The 20,791-nt window shown below is 44.9% G+C and overlaps 2 protein-coding genes across 3 annotated transcripts in view; one reads left to right on the top strand and one right to left on the bottom strand.

The window, feature by feature from the left end:
* CCNY (cyclin Y) overlaps window positions 1–6,049 on the bottom strand; it is a 115,580-nt gene extending 109,531 nt beyond the window's left edge. The window contains exon 1 of one of the 2 annotated variants that reach the window (XM_084781085.1): window positions 5,565–6,049. In XM_084781085.1, the coding sequence (XP_084637211.1) occupies window positions 5,565–5,718 (154 nt within the window). In that variant the 5' untranslated portion in view covers window positions 5,719–6,049. Of the gene's footprint in view, window positions 1–4,084; window positions 4,211–5,564 lie in introns of those variants that run through there. The other variant, XM_084781086.1, reaches the window with a different exon arrangement.
* On the top strand, window positions 5,714–16,044 carry LOC311597040 (uncharacterized protein). Its single transcript, XM_084781087.1, has 2 exons — window positions 5,714–6,471; window positions 15,773–16,044. The coding sequence occupies exons 1-2, from the start codon at window positions 6,008–6,010 to the stop codon at window positions 15,789–15,791; spliced, it is 483 nt and encodes a 160-aa protein (XP_084637213.1). The 5' UTR covers window positions 5,714–6,007; the 3' UTR covers window positions 15,792–16,044.
* Window positions 16,045–20,791: the final 4,747 nt, after the last annotated feature.

Here is a 20,791-nt window from a genome sequence, read left to right as displayed (position 1 = left end):
AGTCCCAACAGGATGTCCTCCCCTCTGTCCCACTTTCCTGGTAAGTGAAGACTTTCATGGGACATGACCCTTGGGCTAGTGTTTAGATATAAGTGAGTATATACCATTTGAGTCTTTCTGCTTCTGGCTTAACTCACTCATTATGATCATTTCTAGATCAATCCATTTGTCCACAAATTTCGGGAATTCCTTGTTTTTAATAGCTGAGTAGTGTTTCATAGTGTAAATGTACCACAATTTCTTTATCCATTCTTCTACTGAGGGACACTTAGGCTGTTTCCATGTTCTGGCTATTATGAATAAGGCCGCTATGAACATGGTAGAGCATATGTCCCTGTTGTGTGCTGGAGCTTTTTCTGGGTATATTCCAAGGAGTGGAATAGCTGGGTCTTGAGGAAGCCCTGCATCTGACAAAGGTCTAATATCTAAACTATATAAAGAACTCAAGAAATTAAACACCACCAAACCAAATAATCCAATTGAGAAATGGGGCTCAGAACTAAACAGAGACTTCGCAACAGAGGAATATCAAATGGCTGAGAAACACTTAAAGAAATGTTCAACATCGTTAGTCCTCAGAGAAATGCACATCAAAACAACTTTGAGATTCCATCTTACACCCATCAGAATGGCTAAGATCAAAAACTCAAGTGACACTGCATGTTGGTGAGGATGTGGAGAAAGGGGAACACTCCTTCATTGCAGGTGGGAATGCAAACTAGTACAACCACTTTGGAAATCTAGCTGGGCATTTCTTAATTATTGACTGATGTAGGAGGATCCAGCCCACTGTGAGTGGGAGCCACCTCTGGACTGCTGGGCCTGGGAGATACATATATGAATGCAGGCTAAGCAAGCCGTGAGTAGCAAGACAGTAAGCAGCGCATCTCTATGGCATCTGTATCAGCTCCTCGCTTGGTTTCCCTCAATGGACTATGATTCAAGATAATCTGTAAACCAAACAAATTCTTTTTATGTTGCTTTAGGTCTTGGGGTCTCATCACAGCAATAGTAACTAGAGCTAAGACAAAGGCCTAGTGACAAACAGCTGATTACAGTCATTTTATATCCATTTCTCTGCTACAGTGCATAGTAATATTCAACTTGGTTGAATATTGTAAGTCTTTTTGTTTGTTTTGTCTTTCTCTGTTTTGGGTTGTTTCTAATCTCTCATTTAAAAAACAAAAAACAAAAAATCACCTCCACCAAGTATTAGTATACAACAAAAAGGAAAACTATTTCTGCAAACAAAACTCAAGAACATATCCCAAAAAAAAAAGTCATTCATGGTTTTAAAAAGTGGTTTCTGCAATGCATCACATAAATTGGTCTATGGACACAAATCACGTGATTATCTCAAATCACGTGATTGTCTCAATAGACTTAGCAAAATGCAACCCTTCATAATTAAAGTTCTAGAGAAATTAGAAAAACAAAGAATGTACCAGCATAATACAAGCCATATAAAACAAACCTCTATACCTAAACCTAATGGGGGGAGAGGTTTGAAAGCATTTCCAATAAATTAAGAATAAGACAAAAGTGTCTGTTTCCACTCTTTACTCAATATTATGCCTTTAATTTTAGGAAGGACAATATGATGAAAGAATAAAAGAGATACAAGTGAGGAAGAAATAAATCAGAGAAACCTCATTGGAAGATAATATAATCTATACATAAGAGATTCTAAAGACCACCAGAAAACTACTAGAGCTAATAAAAAAAAAACTTTCAGCAAAGAGACAGGACACAAAAATTAAAATACAAAAAAAAAAATTAAATACAAAAGTCAGTAGCTTTCCTAGATACCAATAATGAAAATATGGCACAAGATAAAAGAAAAATAATTCCATTCACATAACCTAAAAATCAAACAAAAAACAAAAGCCTTGCAATAAAGCTAGTGAAGGAAGTAAATAACTTCTACAAAGAAAACTTTAAAACACTAAAAAAAAAAAAAATTTAATCTAAGATACTATAAGATGGAAAACCATCCCACGCTCATAAAGTATACAATAAATATTATGAAAATAGCTATACTACCAAAAAAATTTACAGATTGGAGGCAATTCCCCTCAAAATTCCAACACCATTCTTCCATTAAAAAAACAAAAACAACAACAACAAAAACTTAAAATTCAAATAGAAACACAAACAGTAAAGCAATCCAGTGCAAAAGAATAATGCCAGAGATTATCACCACACCTGATTTCAAGTTGAACTACAAAGACATTGTAATAAAAAATGTCACTGGCTAATCCAGCACTCAGGAGGCGTACAGACGGATCTCTTTGAGTCTGAGGCCAGCCTGGTCTACTTAGTGAGTTCCAAGCCAGCCATAGCTACAAAGTAAGACCCTGGCTCAAAATGAAGAAAACAAAAAGCATTATATTACTAGTACAAAAACAGAATCATAAATCAATGGAAAAGCACAGGGGACCAAGCCATATATACACAAAAAATTTTTTTCCAAAATCAGAAAACTATACGTTTGATCAGACAGCCTCTTCAACAATATTTCTAGCAAACCTGGCTATCTACACATGGAAGAAAAAAAACTAGACCCATGTCTCAGCACATACAAAAACCAACTCTAAACAGATCGAAGATTTTAATTCAAGACCTGAAACTCTTAAAACTAATAAGGACAAAGTAGAAAAAAACATAAGATACCAACATAGGCAAATACTTCTAAGCAGGACTCCAGACAGTCAAAAAATAGCACCAACAACTGATAAGTGGATTTTTCTCTCTTTTTTTTTAAAGATTTATTTATTACATATACAGTGTTCTGCCCACATGTGTGCCTGTCCCCCAGAAAAGGGCACCAGATTTCAGTATAGGTGGTTGTGAGCCACCATGTGGTTGCTGGGAATTGAACTCAGGACCTTTGGAAGAATAGACAGTGCTCTTAACCTCTGAGCCATCTCTCCAGCCCCTCTGATAAATGGATTTTCATGAAGGTGAAATTATCATCATCATCAATGAATGCTCAAGAAAATAACTGCATGAAGAGACAGCTTACAGAATGAGAGAAATCTCTGCCAGCTGTACATCTGACACAGGGTTAAAATCTAGAACACTCAAAACTCTGATGACCGGTGACCAAAAAACTAATCCTCCTCTAATCAAAACTAGTCTAATGATTTAAACAGGCAATTCTGAAAGGTGCAAACTGGCAGTAAGGGAATGAACCAAGCCTGTTAGTGCACATCTGTAACCCCAGCGTTCGGAGCAGAAGCAATCTGAAGCAAGAGGCGGCAGATCTCTGCGAGTTTGAGGCCAGCCTGGTACACACAGAGTTCTAACGTCACCAGCCATTAAAGAAACACACATCAAAAACTACAGTGACATTTTCAATCTCACCTTAGTAACAATGGCATTTATTAAGAAAACAAGTAACAAATGCTGGTGAGAAAGCAGACAGAACGGAAGGCCCTTATACACTGATGGTGAAGATGCACCCTAGTCCAGACTATGTTAGTCAGTACGAAGATCCCTAAAGAACAGATCTACCTATGACTCAGCTATACCACTCTTGGGTATTTGTCCAAAAGTTTAAACACACACACACAGAGAGACAGAGACAGAGACAGACAGACAGACAAAGACAGCGAGAAATACTTGCACATTGCACTACTGCCCACCAAATGAGGCATGGAAAATTATTTATGTTGCAAAAGAATTCACTCCCGCCACAGAGATAAGACTGTGTCACTTGAAGTAATACGGGAACAACTGGAGAGAATGGTACTAGACAAATTAAGGCAATCTCAGACGCGCAAATAGTGTGTGTTTTACCTCACTTACGGGTCCCAGACTTAATGGATGCATAAAATGCTGTATGTGAAATGATACGAAAATAGAAACAAAACCGTTTGGGAACAAAGGAGATTAAGGGAAAAGGGAAGGTTTGAAAATGGAGGAGTAGTGAAAGGCGGAGGGGATAAGCTCAAAGTACACCACATACTTGCCTGAAACGGCCTAATGTAAACCTGTATAACAAAATTAATTATTAAAGTACCCCATCTGGTTTTGCTTGCCAGCACTGTACAGGACTGGTTACCAGCCCTCTACAACGAACCTGTTCATTTTTCTTCATTCCTCTCTTTAAGATACAGTTTTACTATGCTGTTTGGAAGGAGTTCTCACTTTAATATTCTTCCGCATGTTTTTAAATAGGTAAATTGTGGCCGCAGGTCAACATCATCTAAAGAGAAGACCAAGCTAGTTAATGGCTGACACTAGAGGGGCTGGGAAAGCGGCTCAGCGATTAAGGGTGTCCTTCTTGATCTTCCCGGGAACCTGACAGAGGCTCCCAGCACCCACAGCTCACACCCACCTGGAGCTCCAGATCACAGGGGTACACCACCTTCCTCGGACCTCAAGTACCACACGCAGCTAACACATCCGCAGGCACACGCGTACACATAAATAAAAGCAAACCTTAAGTAACACTAGACAAATTATGTACCAGAATTTACTATAAACTGTGTGAGTATAATTCTGATACTCATTTAATAAAGCTGCTGCCCTAAAGTGACATTCTTTAGACTAGGCACAAGGGCAAAACTCTTTCCTTTAACGTTTAAATGTAGCTTCTCACATTGCAAGGAGTGCTCCATCCCAATGAAAACAAAAGTAAATAATACCAGTTGTAAATTCATTCACATAAGGAAAACTTCAGATGAATTTAACCAGATTACATGTATGACGATTTTCACAAATATAAGAAGAAGAGAAAAAAAAACAAGGCCTAAAGATATATTTCCACCTTCTAATCTATTGAGTTGGAAATCATAAATGTATTTTATGCTCAGCGTGCAATCTACTTATAGAGTTTGATTACAAAACAGTAGAGAAATAAACTGCGATATCAGTACGATGACACATTACTAGGTGTAATAATGACCCCTTTTAACTTTTTTCAAATGTGCAAGTGACCCAGATGAATCTGAAATTCATAGGACTGTAGTTCTAGCACAAACGAAAACTAGATCGCCTGGTACTATTTGTGTTTAAAAAACATTCTGAGCTGAGCCTTTACTTCAACTCTGTAACCATCCCCATAAAGTATTTGCGTGTGGCGGAGTGTACGTACACGTTTCATACATATGTATATGTGCATATACAGTCACAAGCATATCCTTTGGGCCTGGTTTGGTTTTTAATGAAAATAAGGGTGGAGTAGAGTTGACTGGGTGACCGCAGGCCAAATCTAGATAAAGACCTCCAGGTAAAAAAAAAAAAGAAAAGAAAAGAAAAAAGAAAAAAAAAACTCACCTTCAAGCAATCCCCTTCTTTTTGGAAAGGGCAAATACCACCGCCACCCAAACGTAACGACTCCCGCAACATCCCCAAAGCACCCTTCCCGGGGCCTCCCCTGTCACCTCCGAGACGCACCGGTGCACACGCATACCACACGCCCGGTACTGGACCTCAGGGCCTGGGCTAGCCAAGTTTCCACTGCTCCCTGCAGGCCTAGCCCGGGGCAGCAGAGCCGCAAGGCCCCAAGTCGCGCAGGGGAGGGAACGGGAAGGGAGGGAGAGGCCGGCGCAGCTCACCATCGATGTTTTCCCGGTCGCTGATGTGCTGCAAATTGCAGCCCGTGTCCTCGCGGCTGAGGTCCGTGTCCGGCCGGTAGGACTCCAGCCGCGAGTGCGCATTCCTCCGGAGCTTGGGGCTGGACGAGACGCAGCACGAGGTTGTGTTCCCCATCGTCGACCGCCCGGCTGGTAGCCCTTACCAGCCCCGGGGCGCGGGCGCAGGCTCCGGCGCAAAGACAGGCCGCCCGCGCCCCGTGGAGGGCGGAAGCCGCGCCGGCCCCGGGTCAGCAGCGACGGCGGCGACGGGGCCTCGCCATGGACGGCGGCGACTAGCGGGGCGGCTACAGCGGCGACCGCAGCAGGCAGCGGCCCTGGCTGCTACAAGCCTCGGCCCCCGGTTCGCGGCGGAGGAGCCTGAGTCCGCGACTGCGGCCCCACGCAGAGCTCACCCCGCCGCGGCCATGGCGGGCGGCGCCGCGCAGGCCGCCTCCCACCGCGCTCTCGGTCAGCGCCCGGCTCGCAGCGGCGACTTCCGCAAGCGGTTCCGGTTCACGCCGGAGACCACGCGGGCTAGGGCGCGCGGAATACGCCGAGTGAACCGCCGGAGTGGGAGCGTCCCCCGGCGTGGCGTGGCGCGGCGAGGCGCGGCGCGCAGATGCTGCTCGCGGGGCCCCGCCCCACGCCTGCCTGCGTTCGCCCCGCCCCCCTCCTCGCGGGCCCGCCCCCTCCTCGCGGCCCCGCCCCGAGCCGGCTGCCTTCCTTTTTCCGCCATACTGCTAAGCCCCGCCGGGCTCCTTGTCCCAGCTTTGAAAGCAGATTTCTTCTCGCTGGAGGGTGCGCACATGGGAGCTTCGGGCAAGAACTTCTTCGCCGTGACGCCAAAGCGGCTCTCCGCTCTTCCGCTCCCAAGTCGCAGGGGCAGGAAGTAGGTAGTTCTTCCCGTAGCATGAGAGGCAGGCTGGTGACTTCTGAGTGTCGCTCATGTTAGAAGCTCCCGGTGGGGTTGGGAGCGTACCTTGTTCTGTCAAAAGCTCCGTGGAGGACTTGAGAATGAGCCTGGGGCCTAGGGCTGAACCCTTGACCAACTAGTTGCAGTGTTCTGAGTTTGGACTGCACTTGTTTTATGTTTCAAATGCCATAGATTTTGTGCTTGGGTCAGCTCGCGAACCAAGATGAACATTGGAAAGGTGAGGAAAGCGACCGTAGTCCTTTACAAATAGTGAAGGGTGCTGGGGCTCTTCTACCATCCCCAACCCTGCGTGAACCAGAAATGGTTAACTTATGACTGTAATCCAGGTATGCAGTGAAGACAGGAGGATCAGGAGTTCAAGGTCTTAGAGGAGTCATACAGCTTCCAAATACGTCATTATTCAAGAATTTGATATTTTAAAAGTAAGCACTGAACTTGATGAACTAAGTCAATTCTCTTCAGTGTGTATTGGTTTGGTTCTCTTTACCCAGAAAAAATATTTTTTTTTAACTTTTAAAGTAATTCTTTGTGAATTTCACATCATGCACCCCAGTCCCATTTATCTCCCCGTCCCTTAGTGTCTGCCGTCTGCTCTTGCAACCTCCTCACAAAAAGACAATAAAGTAAGATACAATTATTTTTAAAAAAAAAATCATGCCCTGAAAGCTGTGTTGTGTCACACAGTATACTCTTTGGCCCACACATCTTTACTTGTAAATGTTTATTGCAATGAGTTATTCGTCTGATATGAGACCTCTGGTTCCTGCTACTGGAGCCTCATGGAACTCCTCTCAGATAGCCTGCTGTTGCCCTGTGTCATGGAGAGGCTGCAGCTTTAGATCTGCAGGACTGGCCCTTTCACGTGCTCCAGAAGATCATAGATGGGGAAGTTGTTGGAGTGAGCCAACTCAAAGCCCTGGACCTGGGAGGAGATGCAGTTGCTCAGCCCTCCAGCTATCGTGGACCTGCAGCACGAGGGTAAAATCTCAAGCACTACCCCGGCCAGCTCGCTGAATGCTTCAGCCATCAAGGGGCAGGGGCAGCTCTCCTGCTCTCGTGTTCTCAGGACCAGCTCATCTGTACTCTTGACCCAGAGCCAGCTCTACTCTGCTTCCCAGGTGAGCGAGCACTCTCTCAAGTGCTGCAGCTGGTGAGGTGCAGGGCTAGGTGCCTGCTTCAAGCCAGGGAGGTTGGAGTCGGGGGGCAAGAGGGGGGGGGGGGGGAGATGAGAGCATCTCTCCCTCACTCAAGCCATCCCACTGCAGGCAAGGCTGAGGGGCAGCTTCCTTGTGCTCACCCACTCCCTCACCATCAGGGTAGGCTTTACTGTGCTCCGGAGGTGAGGGGCAAGGGCTAGCTTAGCACAGTGCCTCCGGTGGCGGTCCAGACCAGGGCCACCTGCTGGTCCTTTGGTAGTACTACAGGCCTGAGACATTAACACAGACCCAGACATCCATCCCCGCCCCCCACCACCAAGCAGCAGCCTGTGCCTGGATGTTCCCAGGGCCTTAGGTAGCATCATCACAGGCCACTCAGACAGCACAGCCCTCAGACTCCCCGCATGGTCTCCAGTGGAGCCCAGACCACACATATCCACTTACTTGGTCTTTGGTGGTAACGTGGGCCATAGACATTGACAGAATTTCCGGGTGCAGCAGGACCATGGACCTAGAAATTGGCTTCGATGGCATCCTGGGCCAGGACCTCACCATGGCCTCCTATCTCCCTGGTCTTCCCTGCCATTGAGTCTCCACTTTCACCTTTTTCCACAGTGTACAAACCTCTTGGCTTCATTTTCTCTTCTATCTCTCTACTCCATGTCTCCTATCCCCCCATTACACATTTGTTCATCATAGTGGCCCGCAGCAGGTGCTTGGGTGTCTTTCTTCCAGCCTCTGAGGGACAGCCAGCCATAGGGCAGGCAATTGTTTGTGTTTTTAACAAGTTTTGTGGAACCATATCTTTAAGCCATAGTCAGTATTAACATTAATTTTTATACAGTAAAATCTAATTATAAAGGAAAACCAGAAGTTGGGATTGTAGTTCAATAGTAACATTCCTTACTAGCATATGTAAAGACATGGGCTCAATCCCTAGCACCTCAAAAAGAAAAAGTGTCAACAAGAATAAGCAATCTTAATTGAACCAAGAGAACATAACGCAACCTTAGATCAGCCATATGGGTGTCCATAAAATATGCAGCAGTCCTTTGGACAACTCTTAAATTGTCCCACCGCACAGAACAGATTCAGCCACATAACATCTGGGACCTAACCTGGTGTTCAAAATAAAGGAAATGCAGAGTTGGAGTGAAAGAGAGATACTCAGTATATAGCTGCCCTTTTCATGACACCTGAAAAGCTAGCTTCTGTGTCAGTTACTCAGACATATCCAAGGCAGTTGTCGACACAAAAGTGTAACTTGTCACCTTTTTACCTTCCAGAGTCAGTCCTTCTCTTCAGATAAGGACTCCGGTGAGAAGCTGTCTGTGATGTCAACTGGTATATCAGACATGCTGACTTGACCTGACTCTGATCACTTTGGGTATTCTATTTGTAAACAAAACATTTCTTGACAGTATACTGACCGAGGAACTTTAAAGATACAAAAGCAGTTCTTTTTTTTTTTTTTTTTTTTTTTTTCGAGACAGAGTTTCCTCTGTGTGCCCTTGGCCATCCTGGACTCACTTTGTAGACCAGGCTGGCCTCGATCTCACAGCTATCCGCCTGCCTCTGCCTCCCGAGTGCTGGGATTAAAGGCGTGCGCCACCACGCCCGGCTACAAAAGCAGTTCTAATGTAGTGCCTGGCCTTGAGAAATTACAATCCAGTAAGTTTAGAGTGTTTCCAGTAATGAGAGTGATTATATAGCCAACTAATGATAAGGTCTGAAAAATGTCAACCTGCTACCTTTAAATATATACATTTACCCACATGAATGTACCAAATGTTCTCCTGTGTAGTAGAACTTCCACAAAGTGTCAAAATGCTCAGAAAGTCTCTTTCAAATGAAATCTCCACAAGAAAATATTGAGTAGATTCATACACTTGTGCCAAATCTTATGAAACCTCATAATTGCCAAAAACACAAAAGTGTTCCGTATTCTGGAGCCAGGCTCCCCCTTATCAAGGAAGAAAGCTGATATGCAGGAGAGATTTGGGAAGTGACATTTATCCATACTCTTTGGTGCATGACCGAAACTTTTGTTTAGGGGATACATGAGGATGCTGGGACAGCTATGGTTTCTGGATATGTAGAAGGCCCCCTTGGAAACTGATTCAACTACCTCAGACTTAAAAGTCATCATCAGTTTTGAGACTATATGGCTTTAATCCTAGTCTGTCCCTTTATTCATCCTTCCATGCTCATTATGAATAAAAATAGTAAATATATGTGGGCTCACGAAGGTTGAGAGTATAACTTTAATAAGGAAGCCCAGCATCTGGCAAGGAGGATCAAGGAAGCAGTCACACGGGCAAAGTTTCTGTATGCTCATGCAGTGTCTTTTCACTGTCTTCCTTAATTACAGGGCACTCCGTGTTGTGAGGAACATCATTTTTCCTAGCCCAGCGAGGAAAACTGGCCATATGACTGTGTGTGGCTGATGAAATGTGAGTTGAAACTTCTAGGAAAGCTCCCTAGGGAGGCTTCCTCTTTACTGATTGGAACGTGGGCATGATCTTAGCATCCACTTTAGAATATCAGGTGACCTTGGAGAAGAAAGCCACGTACAAAGATAATGTCCTGCTAAGTTTGTATAGGATGCTAATAAACTGTTGCTTTTACCTCCCAAGTTGTGCTCAGCAAAGCCTTATCCTGGTGCAGTCAGGATTTGACACTGGTTTTAAAATCACAGCTTTCATGTTTTCAGTTCCCACTGATCGGTCTGCAGATGGTAGGGGTTCTGGCCATGACTGCGTGGCTCCGATAGCAGAACTCAAGGTGGACTGAAAGCTCTGGAATACAGGTGGATTAGTCCTCATGATCACAAGTCACTGAAGGAAGAAGGAGTCTTTCTTTATTTGCAGGGTCCAGAAGGGAGAGTCTATAACAGTGGGGTAGCACGGTGGCTAGCTAGATCAGGAAACTGAAAGATCACATTTCAACCATAGTATAAAGCGAAGAGTTAACTGGAAGTGGGGTAAAGCTGATGGATCAAGGCTATAAACTCTCTAAGCCTACCCCACCCCATGACGTAGTTCCCCTAGTCGCCACATCACAGTTTCCACAGCCTCCTCAAATAGCACCAACAGCCAGCAACAAAATGTTCAAATACATGACCCATTGGAGGAGGGGCACATTTACCATTCAGGCCACCGTGTTTTACTCACTGACTTCAAGAGGCTTATGGCCATATCAGACCAACTTTTTGTTTGTTTGTTTGTTTTTCTGTGTAGTCCTGGCTGTTCTGGAATCCCTCTGTAGACCAGGCTGACTTCTAACTCACAGAGATCTGCCAGCCTCTGCCTCCCAAGTGCTGGGATTAACACCTTGCGCCACCACACCTGACTCTTATGGCCATATCATAGTGCAAAATGCATTTCTTCCCACTTTCATAGTCTCAATAGTCTCTGACAGCCTCAGTTTGTCTAAAAGTCCACTATCTTTTCTGAGACTCAAGGCAATCTCTTAACTATGATCCTCCTGTAAAGCATAAAAGCAAATTGACTATACAGTGGCAGAGAATATACATTTCCTTTCCAAAGAATATTGGGAACATAGTAGGGAAATAATGAACCAAATGTGTCCAAAATGCAGCAGGCAAACACTAAATCCTATAGCTCTATGTCTGATGTCTCGAATTTTCATTTCAAGGGGCGTAAATGGCCCTACTTCTCCAGCACTGTTGCCCGCAGCATACAACTTTCCATTGAACTGGTTGCACTCCCACAATGCATCTCTCTCTCTCTGGCAGTTATTTCATGGCTTTAGCATCTCCAGCGTCTTGGGGTCTCCATTGCAAACGAGGGTTCACTTTTGTAGCTGCATGCAATCACCTCCCCACAACCCCTTCCTCTCAGGGCCTTGTTAAAGTTATTTTTATAAAATTGTGTTTGTTTCTCAGTTTCTCTCTTAAACCAGCTATCAGACAAATAATTGAGACTCTTTTATATTTAATAAGCTTTACAACCCAATGACTGAGCAGTCGTTACTCTATTCTTAACCCTCTAAGCTAAGTTGGTTTCTTGCCAGCATATTCCCCAGAGATACTTGTACTTTGTAAGTTTCCCTGCTGATCTCTCTCTCTCTCTCTCTCTCTCTCTCTCTCTCTCTCTCTCTCTCTCTCTCTCTCTCTCTCTCTCCCCTCCTCCTCCTGCTCCTTCTCTTCCTCCTCCTCCCTACCCCCCTGCTCCCCTCATCTCTCCTAGACCTCTCCAGTGACTGAATCCTCCCCTTCTCTTCTAACTCCTCCTCCCCTGTCTGGCAGGAAGTAGAGCCCTGTTCTCTCCCCTGCTCTGCAATTGGCTATCAACAACATTGAGACAGGAGCTTCTCAGAGCAAGGATTGCAACCAGCTATGGGGGGGGGGTACAAAAATCAACATTTGAATTACACAATAACCTTATGCCTACAGGGCCTCCTGGGTGATTTCCCTATCAAATGATTCCTGGACTTAGTCACTGAAATCTTGGAGGAGAAGTCCCTAAGCCCCTCACTTTTACATCTTTCATTTCCCCAAAGCCAGTGCCACATGGATGGCAGTGCTACGCTCTAATGCCAATTTAGGGTAGAGACATTTGACTACATTATCAGGAACTTTTGTATTCAGTTGCTTTCTAGGAACTCTAACCCAGTTTCTAATAGAGAACTACTTTGTTTTGTGTTTTGCTTTAAATAGGCCTCCACAGTCCATAATACTCTCAGCACTATAATCTTCCAGGCTTCTACTAGAAAGATCCATTACGTTCTGCTTACAGCATTCAACTGGTTTTCCAGTCAAAAGTTCCAGAGCCAAGAGTTCAAAAATACAACACGGTAAGGTTCTTAACAGCAGCAACCCAACTGTATGATACCAACTTGTATATGAATTACTGTTTGTTGCTGTGGTAAAATGCCATAACGGAAAGTAATTTGGGGAACACTTTATTTCTGCTCACAGTTCCAGAGGGAGCGGCATAACGCAGGGGAGGCCAGACAAGTGGCAAACTTTACAGCCTGAACAGGAAGCTGAGATCTCACATATTCAACTGCAAGCATGAAATAGAGACACTGGGGGCTGGAGAGATGGCTCAGCAGATAAGGGCACTGTCTGTTCTTCCAAAGGTCCTGAGTTCAATTCCCAGCAACCACATGGTGGCTGACAACCATCTATAATGAAATCTAATGCCCTCTTCTGGCCTGCAGGTGTACATGCAGGAAGAACACAGTACATAATAAAAAAAAATTTTTTTTTAATTTTTAAAAAAGGAAATAGAGACACTGAACTGGAAGTGGCATAAGACTATATACTCTCCAAGGCCAGACTCCAGTGATGTATTTCCTAAAGGAAGGCTATGCCTCTTAGGTGTTCCACAACCTCCCCGAATAGCACCACCAACCAGGAACCAAATAGTCAATGTGTGAACCTATGACAGACCTTTCTCATCCTAACAATCACACCATGAACACAAAACAAAAGGAATTACCTGTTGTGTTATAGATTTGACATCTAAAATCTGAATTTTTGAGCTTTAAAAGTTTCAGATTTGGGGGCTGGATAGATGGCTCAGTGGTTAAGACCACCTGCTACTCTTCCAGAGAAAGTTCAATTCCCAGCACCCACATGGCAATTCACACCTGTCTGCAACAATGTCAGGGGATCCAACACCTTCACACAGACATAAGTGCAGGCAAAACACCAATGCCTACTAGATAGATAGATAGATAGATAGATAGACAGACAGATAGGATCCTTAGATCGTATTGAAACTGACAGTGTTGTCACTCCCCTGCTTAGAATCTGTCACAGCTTCTCATGTCTCTGAAATAAAAGTTCCAGCTACCTGGCACTCAAGTCTTCCCCTTTTTCACTAGCCTATCAAAGATGATTAAAATTCTCTCCTATGCATGCTTCTCTGTCCCCTCACTTGACTCGTACAACCCTCTCATTGTCTCTCCTTCCCTCCCTGCACATATTTTTAACTCTCCCTAACTTTCAAACTCTACAGAGCAATGTTTTTGTTCTAGCCCTCACCTAAGTGTCCTTCCTAAGTTTCCATGGAATTCAGGTGCAGCTCAGTGGTCGCCAAGCACTTGCCTAACAAACACAAAGCCTGGGGTTCTGTCTCAGCACAAGAAGCTTGCATAAAATATATTTTATAAACTTATTAGTCACTTTTAAACCTACTCTTCTTTTCCTGCATTACTTTTATTTACCTGCCAAAGGGTAAGCTTGTGAAGGGAGTGCTTACCTTTTTATTTATCCTCACTATTTCTAATGTCCTCTTATATTCTTTTTCTCCTTTTTTTTTTTTTCTCACAGCAAGGGAAGGGCAAGAAATGAATTTTGGATGGGGGGTGGGGCGTGGGGGGTGTTACTGGTACTGATTATAAAATGTTTTCACTGGTAATTTGACAATCTGACTACAGATTGTCTTTTTTTTTTTTTTTTTTTTTTTTTTTTTTTTTTCCTTCCTGGTGTTACAGGTCAGGCCCAGGAGTTTGGATTCATTCAACAGGCCCAGAGATTGACTTTATTTTCTCTCACATATTCTCATGTATGTGTGAGTGTGTGTCACAGTGTGTGTCACAGTGTGTGTCACAGTGTGTGTGGGTATCTGTGAGGGCCTGGCACTAGAGTGGCAGCTGTGAGCTGCCCAGTGTGGGTGCTGGGACCCAAAACTGGGTCCTGAAGCTTCTATTGTGTTAGGGTCCCATGTGTCCCTAAAAAGGCCCCTTATTTCAGTTTTCTCTCCTTGCATTTTTCTCCCCTGTGCCAGTCTTTTTTGTTTTTTGTTTTGTTTTGTTGTTGTTGTTGTTGTTGTTTTTGTTTTTTTGTTTTTTGAGACAAGGTTTCTCTGTGTAGCCTTGGCTGTCCTGGACTCGCTTTGTAGACCAGGCTGGCCTCGAACTCACAGTGATCCACCTGCCTCTGCCTCCCGAGTGCTGGGATTAAAGGCGTGCGCCACCACGCCCGGTTCCCTGTGCCAGTCTTACTCTGGCTTGATGTTCCCCTTTCCATCCATAACTATATATTTCTCTCTCATAGAGATAGATATGTCTTCCCCCTAGTTCCTTCCTCTCTATCTATTCTCTGAGACTCCGTGGACTGTGGCTTGATTATTAACAGCCAATATCCCCTATATAATCTTTGTTTATGGTGGAGTAGTATTTCATTATTTGTGCTCCAATTCTTTAAATTTTTATTTTCCTTTAAAAAAATTTTTTTTTATTTATTCACTTTACATCTTGGCCATAGCCCCATCCCTCCTCACCCCCCAGCCCCGCCCTCCCTCCCGCTCCCACCTGCCCCTTGCCTATTCCTCAAAAAAAGGAGAGCCCTCTGCCATCCCTCCAACTCCTCAAGTCTTATCAGGACTGAGCGTGTCCTCTTCCCCTGTGGCCTGGCAAGGCCGTCCTGCCAAGGGGAAGTGACTTAATAGCTGGCAAAAGAGTCCATGTCAGAGAGAGCCCCCATTTCCCTTCTGGGGGACCCACATGAAGCCTGAGCTGGCTGTCGGCTACGTCTTTGTAGGGGGCCTAGGTCCAGTCCATGCAAGGTCCTTGATTGGTGTTGCAGTGTTGGCAGGCCCCTCTGGGCCCTGGTTGGTTGGCTCTGTTGGTCTTCTTGTGAGGTTCCTGTCACCTTCAGGCCCTTTTCTCTACACACCCCTGCCCCCAGGCACTCTTCTTCCAGGTTCCCTACATATTGCCTTGCCCTATGCTTGGCTGTGATTCTCAGCATCTGTTTTGAGGTGCTGCTGGGTGGAGCCTCTCAGAGGACAACCGTGCTTGGCTGCTGTCTGCAAGTAATGGCAGAATACCATTAATAGTGTTGACGGTTGGTCTTTGGTTACGCCATTCATTGGTTGGACCTTTCCTCACTCTCTGCTCTATCTGCTCTTTTTCCCTGCACATCTTGTAGGCAGAGTTGAAGGTTTTGTGGGTGGATTGGTGTTGCACTCTCTCTACTAGAGGACTCGTCTAGTTAGAGGGTGCTCCCTTCAGTGTCTTTTGCCCCTGCTACGAGGAGTCTCTGATAGGGTCCCTCTCATATCCACCCAGGAGCCTACCTTGTCACAAAGATGCCCCACCCCATGTTTCTCTTTTCTCTACAGGCCTTTTGTACAGAGCTAAACAGAGAATTCTCAATAGAGGAATATCAAATAGCTGAGAAACAAAGAAATATTCAACATCCCTAGTCATCAGGGAAATGAAAATCAAATTGTCTCAGAGTCCATCTTACATCTACCGGAATGGCTAAGATCAAACACTCAGGTGATAGCACATGCTGGAAGGATGTAGAAAAAGTGCAAACTTGTACAACCACTTCGGAAATTTATCTGGGACTTTCTCTGAAAATTGGGAATATTGCTACCTAAAGACCCTGCTATTCCCAAAGTAGAAGGATCCAGAGGGTCCTAGAAACCTACAAGTAGAACATTATGATAGGCAGATTTGGGCCCAGGGGTCCCACTCAAACTAAGGCACCATCCAAAGACAATACAGGTGGTAAACTTTAAACCCCTACTCAGATCTAGCCAATGGTCAGATCAGTCTCCACAGTAGAGTGGAGAGTGGGATATTACTTTCTCACGTACTCTGGTGCCTCACCTTTGACCATGTCCCCTGGAGGGGGAGACCTGGTGGCACTCAGAGGAAGGACAGCAGGTTACCAAGAAGAGACTTGATACCCTATGAGCATATACAGGGGGAGGTAATCCCCCTCAGGAACAGTCATAGGGGAGGGGAGTAAGGGGAAAATGGGAGGGAGGGAAGAATGGGAGGATACAAGGGTAACCATTGAGATGTAACAAGAATAAATTAATTTAAAAAAAAAAAGACCCTGCTATTCCACTCTTGGGCATATACCCGAAAGACATTTCACCATACAATAAGGACATTTGCTCAACTATGTTCATAGAAGCTTTATTTGTAATAGCCAGAATCCAGAAACAACCTAGATGTCCCTCAACTGAAGAATGGAATGCTATTCAGCTATCAAAAAACAAGGAAATCTTGAAATTTGCAGGCAAATGAATAAAACTAGAAATAATCATATTGTGTGAGGTAATAAGACCCAGAAAGACACAAATGATATATACTCACTTATAAGTGGATATTATCCCAACATAGATGTCCTCTGAGAGACTCCACCCACTGGGGCATTGGGACATACACAGGGACATGCAGTTTAGACTCTTGGTAAAGATCTGAAAATCGTATGGAAGAGTTGCCGGATGAAAAGATGGGGGGCTGTCAGGAACCCCACAAGGAGACTATTAAGGCTGGCAGATCTAGACCCAAAGTGGCTTGCACAGGCTGATGCACCAGTCCAGGACATTGCAAGCAGAAAACCTGTGCCCCTGTTCAGATGTAGCCAATGACAGCTCATTCTCCACAGGGGCAGGGGGTAGCAAGGAATTCCTCTGACAGGAACTCTGGTGCCCTTGATTTGTTCACTGCCCATCAGGGGACAGGCCCTATGGGAGCACTGAAACCTATAAGAACTCAGAATATAGATGAGAGGCCCCTAAAATGAAAGGTAGGAAAAATATTAAATTATTTCTGTGTGAGATTTCCTGATGAGACAGAACACACATCTATTCCTGCCACATAAAAGGCCAGAAAGAGACTATGATGGCAGGCAGTTCCTTGTGGAACCAGGAAGTTTGTCAGGGTTCTTTACAGGCACTAGGATGATTCAGATATTGCTGGATCATCAGAAAGTGCACAGCAGCGTGAATGTGAATGATGACTCGTGAAAGCTGTAGGCTTCGCGCTCCCTGGAAGAATTGCAGGCCGCTCTTCAGGTCAGACAACCTCCCTACGACTGCTCAGCTGGTTAGAAACTTCTCTGGCCAGTATTGCTTTTATTTACATAACTGTGAGGAGAGGCCATCATGAATCTTGATTCAGCTCTCTAGGACTTGTAAAGTTGATTACCTACTGAGTCTCATGAGCCCCTTCAGTGGGAGACCGTTTCTATTCAGGTGAACTGCTACACTCTCTCCCTTCCATGGATCTTATATTCTGTCTCTCTACTCTTGTATAATACTCTCTGAGCCTTAGAGACAGTGACATAGAGGTCTAACTAAGCATTGGGTAACTTTGCCCAGCATCAGTCTCCAGTTTCCAGCGGCTGTGCCAATGGTGATGAATGTCTGAAGCATAGCCATCCATTCCAAAATGTAGGCCTCCTTCCATTATCAATGGCAGCCGACAGCAACAGTGATCTGTGAGCCCAAGCATACATCCATCCTTAGAAAGCCGCTTGACAGGCAGCACATCGCATCCATTTCATGAAACCAGTGACATTGAACACCTCACTGGGGTCTAAACCTTCCCAAGCAACAGATGTTTGTCCTGAATTGCAGAACCAGATGTGAATTCGCTCCTATAGAGTGGCCTTGTATCTAATAACAAAGCTATTGGTGGTGCTCGCTACAGCTGTGTAACTTTTGAACCAGCAGACATGTCCTGTATGGAGGTGTAGCACACAGGATCCACAGAGAAGCAGGACTGCTGATGATAACTAGCCCCTAGCAAGCCACGTAACAGCACCTGGTATTTTGAATGCCGCCTAGTACAGACAGAGTACGGCACCCAGTCCAGCTGTGTTTCTCCATGTCCTACAATCAAATTATGTGTGTCATCATCCGTAAAGTGTTACTTTCAGCTTCTGAAGTGCAACAAAGGTAGTATCCTTTATCCTTTAGGGGGCCTTAGAGAATCCTCTAGCCAACAGCATCCAGGCACTAGTATTTCCATTCAAAAACCCAATTAAGCCGTGAGATGGGGCTATGTGTGGAGCCTTCCTAGCCCGTTCTCGTAATGGAGGAAAGTAATGTCAACGCCAAGGGATCTGAGTCCCTCCTTCATCGTCTCTGCCCTATATTCGGAGATCCGTAGGTCTGGAGGACAGACCAGCCAGCCTCAGCCTACCACATACAACTTAGGTGGCCCTGGCCTCAGTTTCATTTGAGACACTGAATGCCTCCATCGGAGTCTAGACTCCTCAGCACCCTCAGCTGTAGTGCTTGCTTCCTCCACTAGAGGGCGGGTCCGTCCCGTTCCTGTTCATCTTTGATGACTGCCCAAGCCTCCGCTTCACAGCCCTCATCTCTGGTTTCCTTAGCCTAGCTCTGGGAGGTGGGACAGCACTGGCCGCCTCTGGTCCTCCCTGAATGTGGCACTTTTCTTTAAGCGCGCTGCGTGAGGTATCTGCTGCTTCTAACCCCGTCGTGCTCCTGGAGGACTAACAGGGCTTTGCTTTGGGATCCTGGAGGACATATTACCTCTTTATTTCCGTTCTCTGCACCTGTTTCCCCACCTGCCAGGAGGGGTAAACCTTCACCATAGCTTATAGTTACACAGAGCTTTCTGTAACCCAGGCACACACAGGGACAGATTTATCCTCACTCCCACCCCCTGAAGTGACGGCTGCTATTACATCCATTTTCCGGGGAGGAAAACTGAGGCCAAAATGAGTTACTTATGAGTTACTTCTCTATAACCAGATAGTTTAGGAAGTGGCCAGTAGGGGACTTGGATTCAGGTCATCGTTTCAAAGCCCACACTTCACTTCCTCTTTAGGGCTCATTGTAGAAATAGTACCCAAGTGGGGCCTTGCGGTGGCTGTGCCATTTGACAGGTTAAGAAATTTACCTTATTTGATCATGCATATAAGTTATGTTCAAATTGCTATTGCCAGGCTGTATACTGTTAAATAAGGCTCACATTATGCCACTTAAAAATCTAAAAATTCAAGGCGAAACACAAAAAGAAAAACAAACAAGCCAAAAACAAAACCCAATTGTCTCTTGGCGTGCGCTTTTCCACATATGAAGTGTTTCCTCTGTACATAATCATTTTTGCATCACTTTGTTGTTAAAGATAAATTTTTAAGTTTGTAATCATAAGAATGTGTTCCTGATTCTATTGCTGTGACGAGACACCGTGACGAAAGCCACTCTTACAAGGGAAAGCATTTACCTGGGTGCTGGCTTACAGTTTCAGATGTTTCGTCCATCATGATTATAGCGAGGAGCACGGCAGGCACGCTACTGAAGAAGGCGCTGAGAGCTACGACCCAAACCAAGGGGGTAGAGACTGACGCTGGGCTTGGATTGCGCTTTTGCAACCTCAAAGCCCCAGTGACGCTTCCTCAAACAAGGCCACGTGTGCCAATTCTTCTCAGAAAGTGCTACTACTCCCTGATGACTAAGCATTCACATATACCAGCCCATGGTGGAAATTCTTATAAAACTACCATAGTATTTGGGTGAGTGAGGTTTTTGCATAGGAGCATAGAGGCCTGTGGAGGCTGGGAAAGGTTTTCAATCCCCTGGAGCTGGAATTACAAGCATCTGTGATCCATATAGCTTGAGTTCTTGGAACCAAACTTGAATAATCAAAAAAGAAGCAGTGGCCACAACATTTCTTCAGCCCTTTAGCCAATGATTTAATAACCCATTTTTGCTTTCTGCTAACGCAGTCTCTTTAGGGTTATAAAGACGGGAAAATATCTTGGAATCACTTGTCTTCAGCCCCGACGTGCACATCTGTGTTTGTGTAAATGACAGCACTGTCACTGGCAATCGATGGAGGATTGGTTCTCCTGGCGTAGTCAGCATGATTCCACCAAGCTGCTGCTGGATCCTGGAACAACTGGACCCTGAAGCCTCGGCTGGAGTCCAACGCCTGGAAGCTTTCCCTGGAGCAGTTCCCTCTGGGAGCATCTCTTGAAGCGCAGGGATGAACAGCCAAAAACCAAGTCCCAACAAAAGGCCTCCTCCCCTTTTTTGGGAATATGTATATACACGCACACCTCCTCTCAGTCTGTTCAAGGATGTTTTTCACCAAGCTCTCCCATGAAGTTAATTCGACTTCTAAGTGGAAAAACATGCTGCTTTCTCACATCTAAGTGGTAAACATCCTGCCCTCTTCCCCATCCCACACTTGGATCAAAACAGAAACGGGTTTATCTCCCCTTCCTCTCCCCCTTTCTATTAAATAAACTATGTACAATGAAAATAATTATGAAAATTATCCAGTGAATGTCACATTTACAAGGACCAGTCCATTTGTATTTGACAATCTTGGAGAAATTATTTCACTTTCTATTCTATTCTACT

Source organism: Acomys minous (assembly GCF_964271855.1).
Source record: "Acomys minous genome assembly, chromosome: 5".
Taxonomy (NCBI): domain Eukaryota; kingdom Metazoa; phylum Chordata; class Mammalia; order Rodentia; family Muridae; genus Acomys; species Acomys minous.
This window is presented reverse-complemented; position numbering and strand designations above follow the sequence as displayed.